This window comes from Mus caroli, unplaced genomic scaffold, assembly GCF_978045245.1.
Source record: "Mus caroli unplaced genomic scaffold, Mus_caroli_1 scaffold_17, whole genome shotgun sequence".
Classification (NCBI taxonomy): Eukaryota; Metazoa; Chordata; class Mammalia; order Rodentia; family Muridae; genus Mus; species Mus caroli.
The window spans coordinates 16854053-16866694 of NW_028227272.1; the positions used below are offsets into that span (position 1 = coordinate 16854053).

General features: G+C 40.8%; 1 protein-coding gene across 3 annotated transcripts in view; it reads left to right on the top strand.

Moving 5' to 3' along the window:
* Positions 1-12642, top strand: part of Klhl24 (kelch like family member 24) — a 31357-nt gene that overhangs the window by 3635 nt on the left and 15080 nt on the right. For 2 of the 3 annotated variants that reach the window (XM_021185338.3, XM_085832293.1), the window contains exons 2-3: positions 1256-1318; positions 6243-7223. In XM_021185338.3, the coding sequence (XP_021040997.1) occupies positions 6304-7223 (920 nt within the window). In that variant the 5' untranslated portion in view covers positions 1256-1318; positions 6243-6303. The remainder of the gene's footprint in view (positions 1-1255; positions 1319-6242; positions 7224-12642) is intronic. The other variant, XM_021185340.3, reaches the window with a different exon arrangement.

Genomic DNA, 12642 nt, shown 5'->3' on the forward strand with positions numbered 1-12642 from the left:
AGGTCTAGTGAAGAGCATAAGTCAAGCAAAACCTTTTCAGGCAGTAAAAATGCCAACCCTACAGTGTCTAAAATTGAATTTGGATCTAGCATTTGCTACCCTAGTGTCAGACAATAGTAGGACTCTCTTTCATTGGCTTTGGGCCTTACTAACTACTGGTAAAGAATACTTATTTTGGTAGGACTAACCATCACCTGACTTACCAAGACCCAATATCCTTCATCGAGTGTACAGATAAATTATTCTGCCTAATGAAAGTAAAGAAATGTACAAGATAGTGTATTCATGTCCTAATCTTAGCTTACTCTGGGTATAAAGATGTGATTGTGGTATTTTGGGTTTTTTTGTTTTAAGTTGGTTACTCATATTTGTTTTTAATATCGACTTTTGAATCTGCCTAAACTTGAGAATGTACAAGTTCTCTTAATGAATGATTGGGTCAGAACAGCATTTAAATATAATTGCTATTCTATGTACTACTCTAAATCCTGGTATGTACTTTTAAGCATTCTTTTCTATCTCCTACACACAAACACACACACACACACACACACACACACATGTATGTACGTACATACATACACATGCATGCATGCACAACACATGTACACACACACACATCCAGATATACACAATAGCTCACAAAAATTGTGCTGGATTCGTTGTGTGGACATTGTAAGGTTCAGTAAAGCAGAAGAATTATGTATTAAACTTACTTGATAAGCTTGGAGGTTCTATATAAAAATGTATATAATAAAAGCTTAAATTAGAACTAGGTAAGTTTTGTTTTTTCTTTTTTTCTTTTAACTCTTGAGACTTTTCTCAAATTGATTCCAGAGTTACATGTAGTACAGAGTGAATAAACTGTTTACTCTTGACATGTTTGGCTTTGATATCAACTTTGAATCTGCCTAAACTTAAGACATCAACTCTTAGAGTAACTTAATTCTATCGAATTTGAATGCAATGTAAGTTTGTAAGCATCCTTCAAATATTCAAAGTGGAATTATCTCAGGATATACTTTTCTTCATTTCACCATCAAATTTAGCTTACTGTTTTCATAAATAGTAAAAGAAATTTGAATGTCATTGAATATAAAATTAATTTCCTTTAAGAGAGTGTTACTTTTAATGATCTGTATGAAAGTGAACTTTAAATTAAAAAGTTGTAATTTAGTAAGAACTGTTTTCAGCATATTACTAATGTACTTGAGCTGATAGCATCTGACTTATATGTCACTGTTCTCTATTTTAGGTGTGAAAATTTAAATAACACCAGTATTTTGCCTGGGGCTTTGGTCAAACAAATGCTGAGAAGGTATATTTATATTTACTGGCTATTGAAACATCATTACTAGTTTAAACCATTTCATTTCTTTAAGCCAGGATCATTTGGTGCTAGTAAGAATAATAGTGAATAACAGTGACCAATTCTATCAACACAGAATCAGACTGAGTGTGGTGAGGCACACTTGTAATCCCAACACTCAGGAAATGTGGTTAATTTTTAACTATTGCTAGTTTACTTGTAAAAAAAAATAGATAAGTAAAACTGTATTTGTTAAAAATGGGAAAACAAGCTAGGTGTGGTGGCACACACCTTTGATCCCAGCACTCAGGAGGCAGAGGCAGGCGGATTTCTGAGTTCGAAGCCAAAGTTTACAAAGTGAGTTCCAGGACAGCCAGGACTACACAGAGAAACCCTGTCTTGAAAAACAAAAACAAAAAACAAAAACAAAAAAATGGGAAAACAATGGCTGATTAATTTTATATGGAAGACTAAAAGTTATACTTTGAAAGCATATCATACTGTAAGATGACTTCAAATCACCTACCCTGTGATAAGTAGTAAGAATTTGTATTTGGTTCTGTTGTGGAATGCTGGTTAATGAAGTGTTCTTAGAAAAGAGATAGCAAGGGTTCTTGTTCTGTTTTGGTTTTTTGTTATTTTGGTTTTGGTTTTAGTTTTGATTTTGAGACAAAGTTTTCATGTAGGCATGGTTGTCCTGGAACTAGTTCTGTAGACCAAGCTGGCCTCAAACTCAGAGGTCCAACAGCCTCAGCCTCCCAAGTGCTAAGATTAAAGATGATTGCCATCACTGCCTAGCAAGAAAGCAAGTTTTAATTAACCTCTTTATGTCCCCAAATTTACCTAGTACTCCATACATTGCCCTGGCTACAGAAAGCAGGCCCATGTTTTCCTATAGGTGTCAAAGAAATGCAAATTTGTGCAAAGCCAAGGTCTAGTAGATGAATTGTTGAAGGGTTGTTTCTTCTTAAGGTGGTAATTTTGTTCTCTTTGTTGGCTAGTTGGTTGGTTTGATTTGTTTTGAGTTTTTAGACAGTGTATCTCTCTAAGTCAGGCTGGCCTCAGACCTGCAGCTGTCTTCCTGCGTCTGCTTCATCATGGCTAAGATTGTAGGCATACATTGCCATGCCCAGTTTAAAGAGGTTTTTATTGTCAACACCAGTAGTTATATCACTAATCAAGGCCCTAATTGTTTATTGAATTTTCTGAGCCTGAAATACAGAGATGATGATGATGATGATGGTGATGATGATGATGATAAACTAGATAAGCTGATACAAAGAATACATCCTTGATTTTTCTGGATGCTTGATTTGGAAACTGACTTTTAACTAATTTAACCATAATTTGAATCTAGTCTAGTAAAGATTCAAATACGAATTCCTTTCCATGTTATAACTATTTGTGGGTGTATGCTTGTTTTGAGAGAGGGTCTCATGTATCCCAAGCTAGCCTAGAACTCACTCTTAACTGAGGATGACCTTGAACTTGTGATGTTCCTGCATGCCAAGGACCAGCCTCAGCTTGCGCTACAACTTGGTTTGGGAACTACAAAAGAACAACTCTTGAAGTCAATCATGGATACAACCTGACAGCTCTGTGTTCTACTTGAACTGGCTCTCCAGACAGCTCACCTCTTGCATACCAAAGCCCAGTCTTTTCATTTACATATCAATTCAATCATTTACCCAGGGTCCTGTTTTATTATCCCACGAATCAGGAATCAGCATTTTACGACCATAGCCCCTTGATTCATAGAAAAAGATAAGTACATTTTTTTAACATAGCAAATGTATTCAGGGTGATGATGCCTTTGTAAACACAGACAAGAAGCTAGTTGAGTAGGATCCAGCTCTGAGATTACAATTCCTACAACCCCTGGACCTAGATTTACCCTGTCCAAGGCTGACCTTGAACTCAGGATTTACCTGCCTTTGTAAGCACAGACAATAAGCTACCTGGGTGGGATCTGGCTCTGAGATCACTATTCTCACCTCATCTGGACCCAAATTCCATCTTTCCCAGGCTGACCTTGAACTCAGAAATCTGCCTTTGTATTTTTCTGATAACCTGGCTCATTAGTGCAACTGCCTTTGTTCTCTCAGGTCCATGAAGCTGCCTCATACAGTTCATAATGAATCCTTATATTTTGCATAGTGAGAAATTATACATTCTTGATCTCATGTTTTCAGAGTTCTTTCCCACAGCCTTACGGGCTATCCTGAAGGTCACAGCATTCACCATTTTGCTGAGGAACACATTCTCATCTCCCAGACTCATGCTGTTTCTAATTGTCATGGAGTCATTAACCTTAACAAGGAGAGCACTCCCCAAAGGAGGAACATGAAAATATGCACATTATTATACAAACAATCCCTACACCCACAGCAACTGTCAGCACAACTGGGGACCTACCCCTTCCTAGCTCTGCTCCAGGGGCAGAAAACCATACCATGCTGTCCCTTCCATGGCCGTGCAGGACTCAGTACCTGCCTCTATGGTTGATCCTGAACCTCCTTGTGCTCATTCTCAGAGGACATCAAAGAATATTATGTTCTTTAGTTATGTCAGGAATCTTACGTGCTAAGAATTTAAGTTAGAGAGGAATCTACTTGGCATCTTGTCTGTGCTACTGCATATTATCATGCATTATCATTTTGTAATTTTTGCTCTGTTCAACTCTTCTAAAGACTGGATGTATTAGCCAGATAAGTCTGTACAATTAAAAAAAAAGAGTACATTACAATATTAATTCACCTAAGGATAGAAAATAGGAAGAGGTGTTTATTTATTACTTGTATTTTTGTGCTGGTTCGTTTTTTGGGGTGGGTTTTGTTGTTGTTGTTTGTTTTTCAAGTTGATACAAGCGAGAGTTATTTGAGGAAGGGAACTTTAATTGAGAAAATGTCCCCATTGGGTTGCTTGTAGTTGTCTGTAGGACATTTTTTTGATGATTGACATAGGTGGGCCCAGACCACCTTGGGGCAGCACCATCCCTGGACAAGTGGTCCTGAGCTGCATAAGAAAGCAGCTGGCGTGATGTGCATACAAGCCAGGAAACAGTTCTTCATGCCCTCTGCTTCAGTTTCTGCCTCAAGTTCCTGCCCTGACTTCCCCAGTGATAGAGTGTAACCAACCCTGAGAGCATCAAGCGGAAAGAAACCTTTTCCTCCTCAACTTGCTTTTGGCCATGGTGTTTATCATAGCATAGTAACCCTAACTAGTACAATTTTTCTCCAAACTTCCATTATAAATAGGTAGTTTCTGCATTACAATGTTAAATGTGCGTGTTATTTAGGCCCAGCTCTTCATTGTCACATATATTTGTTTATTATGTTGAAAGGCACATGTATGCCACAGAATGTATCTGGATGTCAGAAAATGAGTTGCAGGAGCCAATTTTCTCCTAATTGCTTGGGTTCTGGGGATCTAACTTAGGTTGTCAGGCAGGTGACAGCACCAGTGTAACAGCGCCTATCTATGACTAAGAAATGTGTCCCAATCCCTCAGAGAGACTGCCCGTGAGTAACCAAAGGACTTAGTCACTCTACTAAAGACAGCTCTTTTTTGGTTTTGGTTTTGGTTTTTTCGTTTTTCAAGACAGGGTTTCTCTGTGTGGCCCTGGCTGTCCTGGAACTCACGCTGTAGACCAGGCTGGCCTCGAACTCAGAAATCCGCCTGCCTCTGCCTCCTGAGTGCTGGGATTAAAGGTGTGTGCCACCACTGCCCCGCCTTTTTTGTTCTTTTAAGAATAAGGTCTCACTTATGTAGCCTTGGCTGGCCTGCTGAAAGTCTCTATGTAGACCAGGCTAGTCTTGAACTCACTATATAGCCAAGCATGACCTTGATCTCTTCAGTTTCTTACCTCCACCTCCAAGTGATGAGATTACAAATGTTACTATGAGCCTAGTTTATGTAATACAAACCCAAGGCTCCATGCATACTAGGCAAACACTTGACCAACTGAGCTATGGCCCCACTTTTTAATAGCTGTAATAAATTACTCTATCTTAAAGATATCCTGAGGGGGCTGGAGAGATGGCTCAGTGGTTAAGAGCACCAACTGCTCTTCCGAAGGTCCTGAGTTCAAATCCCAGCAACCACATGGTGGCTCACAACCATCCGTAATGAGATCTGACGCCCTCTTCTGAAGACAGCTACAGTGTACTTACATATAATAACAAATAAATCTTTAAAAAAAAAAAAAAGATATCCTGAGGTTTAGTTGGGGCCCTTTAGCTTGTTCTAAGTATTTTCTGTTAATACAACACTGAAAATCTGTATAAATAAGTTGTGCAAAAAATTCCTGATTATTTCTTTGAGAAAATGGTAGAAAATAAGGCTGGTCATACAGTTTACATATTTAAAAATACAGTGATAGATAAATCCTAACACTGTTATATTAAGGTAATAATTGTTTATATTAAGGTTCTAGCTGTAAGCCATGCCTGTGGGGTTTGCCTGTAAATCATAGCTTCCAGGAGGCTGAGGCAGGAGGAGTTCCAGACCATCCTGGGCTATGTATAGGGAAGACCTTGTTTCAAATAAACCAAAACAATAGATGAAGATTGTTAGTCCAGTTCTGTATGCTTTTTTCTCTTTGCTATATAGAACAGAGTAGAAACTGAGCATCTAAAAGAGAATGTATAACCCTTTGAGCTCAGGACCACGCAAAAGTTGAAGGCTATATAATAAATTCATGCTTAGCTATGTCTTATCTACATAGAGAGGTCCAGCAGGCCAGCCAAGAATACATATGGATATACTAGGATATTGCAAAGTAACTCTCATGTTCTAATCATGCAAATGCAAATTTTTATCAGTTTTTATTAAAATGAGCCCGCTAGTGTATATTGTAGAATATGCTAATCATGTGACTTGTATTTACAAAAAAAGATGAAATTGTCTAAATATTTTTATTTTGTTTTTTTAGTTACATAAAGAAGATCCCTAGGAGCCATTTCTCAGCAATTATATAGTCAACTGATGTAACAATGGTACTAATATTGGGACGCAGATTAAACAGAGAGGATCTTGGGGTGCGTGATTCCCCAGCAACTAAGCGTAAAGTTTTTGAAATGGACCCCAAATCTCTGACAGGTCATGAGTATTTTGACTTCTCTTCAGGATCATCCCATGCTGAAAACATCCTCCAGATATTTAATGAGTTCCGAGACAGCCGCTTATTCACAGATGTTATTATCTGTGTGGAAGGAAAAGAATTCCCGTGCCATCGAGCTGTCCTCTCAGCCTGCAGCAGCTACTTCAGAGCCATGTTCTGTAACGACCACAGGGAGAGCCGAGAAATGCTGGTTGAGATCAATGGCATTTTAGCTGAAGCTATGGAATGCTTTCTGCAGTATGTGTATACTGGGAAGGTGAAGATCACAACAGAGAATGTCCAGTACCTCTTCGAAACCTCCAGCCTCTTTCAGATTAGTGTTCTCCGTGATGCTTGTGCCAAGTTCTTAGAGGAACAGCTTGATCCTTGCAATTGCCTAGGAATCCAGCGCTTTGCCGACACCCACTCACTCAAAACACTCTTCACAAAATGCAAGACCTTTGCATTACAGACTTTTGAGGATGTGTCCCAGCATGAAGAATTTCTCGAGCTTGACAAAGATGAACTTATTGATTATATCTGCAGTGATGAACTTGTTATTGGTAAAGAGGAGATGGTTTTTGAGGCCGTCATGCGCTGGGTCTACCGGGCGGTTGATCTGCGAAGACCACTGTTACATGAGCTCCTGACGCACGTCAGGCTTCCTCTCCTGCATCCTAACTACTTTGTTCAGACAGTTGAGGTGGACCAGTTGATCCAGAATTCCCCCGAGTGTTATCAGTTGCTGCACGAAGCAAGACGGTACCACATACTTGGCAATGAAATGATGTCCCCAAGGACTAGGCCACGCAGGTGAGAAGGTGCTTTACAAGGCTAGTAACAGTTGCTGTTTTAACTATATATTTTACACTCGGGAACTCAGTCTCAGTGTACTCATTTGAGTGTATAGCTTATATGAGACATACACAATTGAAAGTTTATCTGGTGGCTTAGGGATGTAGCTTAGTTTGTAGAGGACCTACCTACGTAAACTGGGTGTGGAAGCACACAGTTGTAATCTTAGCTCACAGAGACGGGTGGATGAGAGTTAAGGGTATCTTCAGATACTGTGTAAATCTTACTGAATCTTGTCAGTCTCACCTTTCAATGACTGTTTTAGTGTTTTGGTTTTTGACATACTAGGCTACATATTATGTAGCCTAGGCTAGCCTTGAAAATCTATGTAACCTGACTTTGAACTCTTGATCCTCCTGCTCTACCTCCCAAGCACTAGCACTACTGGCATGGGACCATGCCCCGCTCAGGTACTGGCATGGGACCGTGCCCCGCTCAGGTACTGGCATGGGACCGTGCCCCGCTCAGGTACTGGCATGGGACCGTGCCCCGCTCAGGTACTGGCATGGGACCGTGCCCCACTCAGGTACTGGCATGGGACCGTGCCCCGCTCAGGTCCTTTGTCTGAAATGGAAATTACATCCATGTTAAAGAACAGTTAAGCTTATGTTTGCAGAAAACTGTGATTGTTGGTATTTTATACGTCTTATATTTTATATATATATATGCCTTAATAATGGAAGGCATAGATTTATTTGGCAGGGTTGTATCTTTGTGGGTGCCCACTCCACAGCATGTGTGTGGCAGTCTGAAGACAACTTTGTGGAGTCAGTTTTCTCGTCCCACCTTTGCATGAGTTCTGGGGATACAGTGGTCCCCAAGCTTACATAGTAGCACTTTTACCCACTGAGCCATCTCATTAGTCCTAAATTTACCTTTCCAAAAAGTTTTTCTTTGTTTTTTAGTTTATGTGCATGGGTGTTTGTTTACCTCTAAGTCTGTGCACCATATACACGCAGAACCCATAGAGACCTGAAAAGGGCATTGAATCCTTTCCAGCTAAAGTTAAAGTCAGTTGTTAGTCCCAGTGTGGTTGCTGGGAATTGAACCCAGCCCCTCTGGAAGAACAGCCAGTGTTCCTAACCACTGAGCCATCCGTCTCATTAGCCCCATTACTTATCTTTTATATGTATGAATGCGTTGCCTGCATTAGGCTGCCTACAAATGAGGTTCCCAAGTAGCAGCATGGGTAACATTGAATGAACCAGACAAGTCTTTGCTGATATAATGACCATATGTGGCAAACACTTCATAATGGGGGTGAGGGGTTGAACACTCGGAAGAACTAAGAGTTTGTAAGTTCATCATACTGAGGTTAGACCCAGCAGTTAGTTGTATCCGTGAATCCTGACTTCTAACATTTACGTGTTCACTCTTGTGGAAGTAAGTACAATATGGTGATAAAAGTCAAATGGGAACCATGAGAGGAGAAAGGGTTTCTGTCAGGGGCGGGGAGAGTAGTAGAGTGCAGAAAGTGGAAGGGGCAGCCGGGTGGAGAGGAGTAGAGGTGGAGAGCGTCCAACAAAGCGAAGCATGGTGACAGCTACCGTGTGTGCTGATTTCCTTTGTTTGCCTGCATGTGTGTCTGTATACCGTGTGGATGCAGTTCCCCCAATAGCCTGATGAGGGCATCAGATCCCCTTGGAACTAGAGAAATGGACAGTGTGAGCTACCATGTGGATGCTGAAACCAAATCACCCTGTGGGAATCTAACCTAGGTCTTTGGGTAGTGGTGGCCCACGCCTTTAATCCCAGCACTTTGGAGGCAGAGGCAGACGAATTTCTGAGTTCGAGGCCAGCCTGGTCTACAGAATGAATTCCAGGACAGCTAGGGCTATACAGAGAAACCCTGTCTCAAACAAAACAAACAAACAAAACCTAGGTCTTATGAAAGAGCAGCAAGTTCTCAGAGCTGATTTTTTAATTTATTTTTATGTTAATGAGTGTTTGCCTCCATCTATGTAAGTACACATGTACACGCCTGGTTTTAGTGCATCTTTTTTTTTTTTTTTTTTTGGTTTTTCAAGACAAGGTTTCTCTGTATAGCCCTGGCTGTCCTGGAACTCACTTTGTAGACCAGGCTGGCCTCGAACTCAGAAATCCACCTGCCTCTGCCTCCCGAGTGCTGGGATTAAAGGGTGCGCCACCACGCCCGGCCTCTCTAGTGCATCTTAACCAAGATATTCTCCCATGTGGCTGGACTGTATAATTCACCATTATTACATGTTTAAATGCTTTGAAATCAGCCACTTTATACAAAGTATTCATTGAGTGTTTCCTGTTAACCCTGAGATAAAACCAACTCCACTATTTTGAGCCAAGTTTAAAGCAAGCTGTATTAAATATTAAATGCTGACCAAGGGATAGACTTTGGTCAGGACCATTCTCTGGACTTTCCCAACTGAGAATGTCCCCAGGCCGTGTGTTGCAGGGATTTATAAGGATAAGCGTATAGGCCCTGTGCTTTCCCACGAGGCTCTGTTATTTTCCATGAACTCCAGCTCCCTGCCTTCCAGGAAGCTCTGTACCTTACCCCCACCTGACCCTTAGGCACTCCTTAGCGCTCCTTCTCAGATGATACCTCTGTTACCAGTTTTTAACTCCTTTTAGAAATATTCTCTGTGTAAGAGTGTGTATGTAGCCTGTCTCCTGCCTTTCGTACAGATAGCTTCACTCACAGTTCCTTCCCTTGCTTTTACCACTTGACAGTTCCTGGGTTTCCTTTTTTATTGCCAGTGCTGGAGCTTTAACCAAAGGCCTTGCTGTAAAACTGTGTGTAACTGTGTGTAACTGGGTTCTGAATGACCACGTGCAGATCTTTACTTTTTGTGTTATTAGAAAAGCTTCCTATGTTGTTCTCAAGAGTTTGCGTGTGTGTGTGTGTGTGTGTGTGTGTGTGTAGTGTCCACAGATAGGCCAGAAGAGGACGTTGGCTTCCTTGAGGTGGAGTTGCAGGCACTTGAGTAGCCTGACAGAGGTACTAGGAACTGAGCTCTGCAAGACCAGTTCATGCTCTGAAGCAACGGAGCCATCTCCAGCCACCTCTGCTTCCTTCTCTTAAGCAACATTTAAATAGTACTCTACGTATGGATAGAACATAATTAGGTTTTGTTGTTTTATTTTATTTTATTGAGAAAGGATCTCATTGTGTATCTATGACTGTCCTGGAAGTTAGAGATGTAAACCAGGCTGACCTCAAACTCACAGAGATCTACCTACCTCTCTGCCTCTAGTACTGGCATCAGTAGAGGTGAATACCACCATTCCTGGCTTATAAATTTTTTTCCCATTGTCTTTACTGTTAGTTATTTAATGGGAATTTTGATTGTTTCTAATATGAATATGGCTAATATGAACATGGCTACTCATGGATTTGCATATGTATGTTACTGTTCTGTCACTCAGAATGAATCTCTACTTTAGCCAGACAACTTTAGAACAACTTTCTGGCCACATGGGAGTAGAATAGCTAAGCAAAAAGATGTTAATTGAAAACCTCACCCTATATTAGTCTGGACAAACAACCAGAAGTGACCATTAAAAGCAACATGTTGTGGGGGTCCCTGCAAGCTCTACTGCCAGCAGAGAAACAACTTCAGGAGGCAAGAAGGACTTAGCTGTCCTGGTTCAAGGAGTTGTGACCTCAGTCAGTCTAGTTTTGATATATTTAAGCTCAGTGCAAGTTTGGAAAAAAGTTCCCATGTGACAGTGATCACAACAAAGCTTAAGGCATGATTATATCAAAACTCCTTTGCAAACTACATGAGACCTCTTCCATAAGGATGCATTCTATTCACTGAGAATCGGTGTTCATGACCAGGGAGTAGGGAGGAAGGGTTTGTAATAAGCATAGAAGTAAACTCTTTTGCAAGTACATAGAACCTCTTTCATAGGAATGGGTTCTGTTGATTAAGAAACAGTGCCTGGGCCTTTGGAGGATTCTGGTGAAGCTTGGCTCTGTAGGTAAAAGATCACCAGGCTATAACAACATCCACTCCAGCCTTCTAGGAAGAAAGCAGGTACACACATCCCTTCCGCTTTAAGAGAAAAGCCTGCATATATAACATTTCTGGTTTCTCTAATGCTTATCTGTGAGCATGAGGAACTCATGACTACTATGAGATGTGGTAGTTTTCTTTTGTTTTGGTACTAGAGATAGACTCAGGGCTTATTCTGCAACTAAGTTATTTCCCTAGTCCTGTTGTCTTAATGGTTTTTATTACTATCTTGACAATTTCATGTGTATAAATATGTATTATATATTATGATCCACTACCACAGTTCCTGCTCTTACCCTCTCCCATTTCTGCTGACCACAGCCCCCTTCTCAACTACCCACTAGCCCCTCTACTTATATGTTTATGTGTGTGTTCAAAGCATATGTGGGAGAGTCTTACCTGGCACTTGGGCAGCTTACCCAAGACTGTACTACTGAAGAAAGTGACTTTCTCTCCTCTGGCCATCATTAATGCCAACAGCAATTCAGGGAAGGATGGAGCTTTATGGCCCCTCCTCCATCCATGGTGAAATGTTGAAAGGTCCCATCTTGTACAGATAATCTGTGTGGTCCTTATTGCTACAGCTGCTGTGTATTCCTTACTGCTACAGCGATAGCGTGTCCAGAAAATAGAGCTACATCACACTCTGCCGTTCTCCAGCTCTTAGCAGTGTTCTCTGAGCCTTGGAAGGGTGTGGTGGTGATTGTCTCATTCAGGGAACTCCACTTACCAGTCACTTGTTCCCAGAATTTTAACCCACTGCCTACTGCAAAATGCTTCCTTCATCAAGGCTGAGAGCAGCACTTTGGGTATAAACACAAATACCTAGAAGGCAGTTTGACCTTGTGTCCGTTTATGTGTTGGTTTTTTTTTTTTTTGAAACAGAGTCTCACTGTGAAGCCCTGCCTCCTGATGAGCCCCCTGCCTCTGCCTCCTGAGGGTTGGGATTAGAAGTATGTGACACCACACTCAGATGTCTTTTTATCTATGAATGTACTATCCATTTACATGATCATTATGCTTTGTGGAGTGAACGTGTTTCTATGTCATGGCTAATAATCATCTAATAATCATCACCCTGGCCACAGATTTAAGCTGTCTCTGAACATTGTACATTTAAGTCACATGGGCATAATTGTGTCTCAGTATTTAAGCATTTCTACCATTAGTTCCCAGTAGTAATTTTTAGATAATTGCCACTTTTTTAAAAGTAAACATTGTGAGTCTTGGTCACTACATTTGTTTTCCTTATAAAAGCCGCCTGCCTGGGGTAGTTCCCAGTGGAAAGCCCTGGCACACAGATTCCTATGTCCTTGCCAAGTTTAGAAAATAAGAAGATCAGATTTCTGTAGGGGTGGATCTAATGTTGACTATGAGAA